The 1,782-nt window shown below is 35.5% G+C and overlaps 1 protein-coding gene across 4 annotated transcripts in view; it reads right to left on the reverse strand.

Moving 5' to 3' along the window:
- The window catches only part of Ttc37 (tetratricopeptide repeat domain 37), a 98,583-nt gene that overhangs the window by 2,654 nt on the left and 94,147 nt on the right, over positions 1-1,782 (reverse strand). For all 4 annotated transcript variants that reach the window (XM_005356551.3, XM_026783776.1, XM_026783778.1 and 1 more), the window contains one exon: positions 608-731. In XM_005356551.3, coding sequence (XP_005356608.1) covers positions 608-731 — 124 coding nt within the window. The remainder of the gene's footprint in view (positions 1-607; positions 732-1,782) is intronic.

Below are 1,782 nucleotides of genomic sequence, written 5' to 3' on the forward strand. Positions count from 1 at the left end.
AAATTCTTTAGAAAATAGCCCATAACTGGTCTTGATAGAGGAGTTTTAAACCAATGCTCTCCACTCTCAGTAGTAATGCTGAAGCAGGCATGGGCAGCCTGTTTATACTGGGTTTCATGGTCTGAGTTGATGAGGATGACTGACCAGGTCTCTTCCCTAAGGAACAGGTTCCACTGAGATACGAACTCGAATCACTAGATTCAGAGTCCAGAGCGTTAACCATTATACCACGGAAGCTGGTAGACAGTAATTTGGACTTTGGATTCTAAATGGTTACTCAAAGAAAACTTAGTATGGCTTCCTGTTGAATCTACACTTAACTATTTTTAAGTAAAGCATTAATACCATGGCTTTTCATGCCAAAGAATCTTAGTTTTCACTATTATAATGCCAAGGTAAGAATTCTATAACAAATGTATGTAAAACACTAACTAACCACACATTAAACCTTCAAACCAAGTAAATAACTATTTCTCTACTCTCCGCAATGCAACATTAATCGTAGTATTTTGGCCAAAGAAATTTATATTCATTTGTTAAAATTTCACTAATAGTAGGTTAAGTTTGAAAAGATAACTCTAGTATTTTAATGAAGTTAACAGCTTACATCAATGAGCTCCTGGTCATTTTTCGCATAGAGGTGTCTTAAGAGGTACCAACGTGCCGTTGATACAATTGAGTTGGGATAGCCAGGCTGGTACACTACTCTCTCCAAGAGTCGCCGCGTCTCTCTAGAAGAAAGACATTTACAATTATTTCAAAGTCTTTAAGTTATTATGATGGATTTTATATACTAATCTCATACATACATTACCTTTCTCATTCATTTGAAAATCTTATCTGATTACTTTATTATTTTATTTTGATAAGAAAAGTAAGTTATTATTTATTAAATGTTTACTATGCACAAAGCACTAATAGACTTAGTCATACTTAATATTCATAAACTTATTGCTGTTATTCTTATTGCAGACATGCAAATTGAAGCTCACTTGACATACAATGGAGAGAAGATTCTAAATTACATGAGCATTTCTGGGTGTTTACCCTGTAATCGTTTTTGACAGTTACAGAAAAATCAGCCAGGCATGATGGTGAAGGCGGAATGCTCACAAGATCCAAGGTAGCTTGGGCTACACAGTAAGACCCTATCTCAAAATTCCAGAAAATTCGTGGGAGAAAAATAATTCTTACAGAAGTAACCAACTAACTAACCAACCAAACAACTAAACAACTAGTAACACAGCCATGCTACATTGGAACAACAAATATTTACTATCTGATAACAGGCCACATGTGTAAAATCAAGTTTTTAGCATCTTCAAGGAGATGTATAATATGTGAATTCAACTCATAATTAAAATGATTTATAGTTATGTTCTGACTTCTTTCTCTCCTAACTTACTAACATTTATGACCCTCAAAACTCCTTAGTGGTAGAAATAACATAAAACAACTCATTTTAGAAGTGCTAAGTAGAAGGATCATATAAATAGCAATTAGTTTGAGCAGGATTAAGGAAGTCCCACACTTGGTTACATCACAATCACAGCTTCCTCCGAGACTGTATACTCAGGGGCGAATAGTGAAAATGACAACAATGATAAGAAGTCTAGACAAATGAGAACAGCAGTGCACCAGCTCATTAGGTGTTTACAGACAGAACATTTCTCTGTGAAACTGTACGTATGCAAATACACAAAGAGCCCAGCTCCCTGCCAGGGGAAAATTACAAATAATGCCAGAATTGCTGAATAGCGGCAGGATCTTAATCCACCCTTC

This window comes from Microtus ochrogaster, chromosome 19 (assembly GCF_000317375.1).
Source record: "Microtus ochrogaster isolate Prairie Vole_2 chromosome 19, MicOch1.0, whole genome shotgun sequence".
NCBI lineage: Eukaryota > Metazoa > Chordata > Mammalia > Rodentia > Cricetidae > Microtus > Microtus ochrogaster.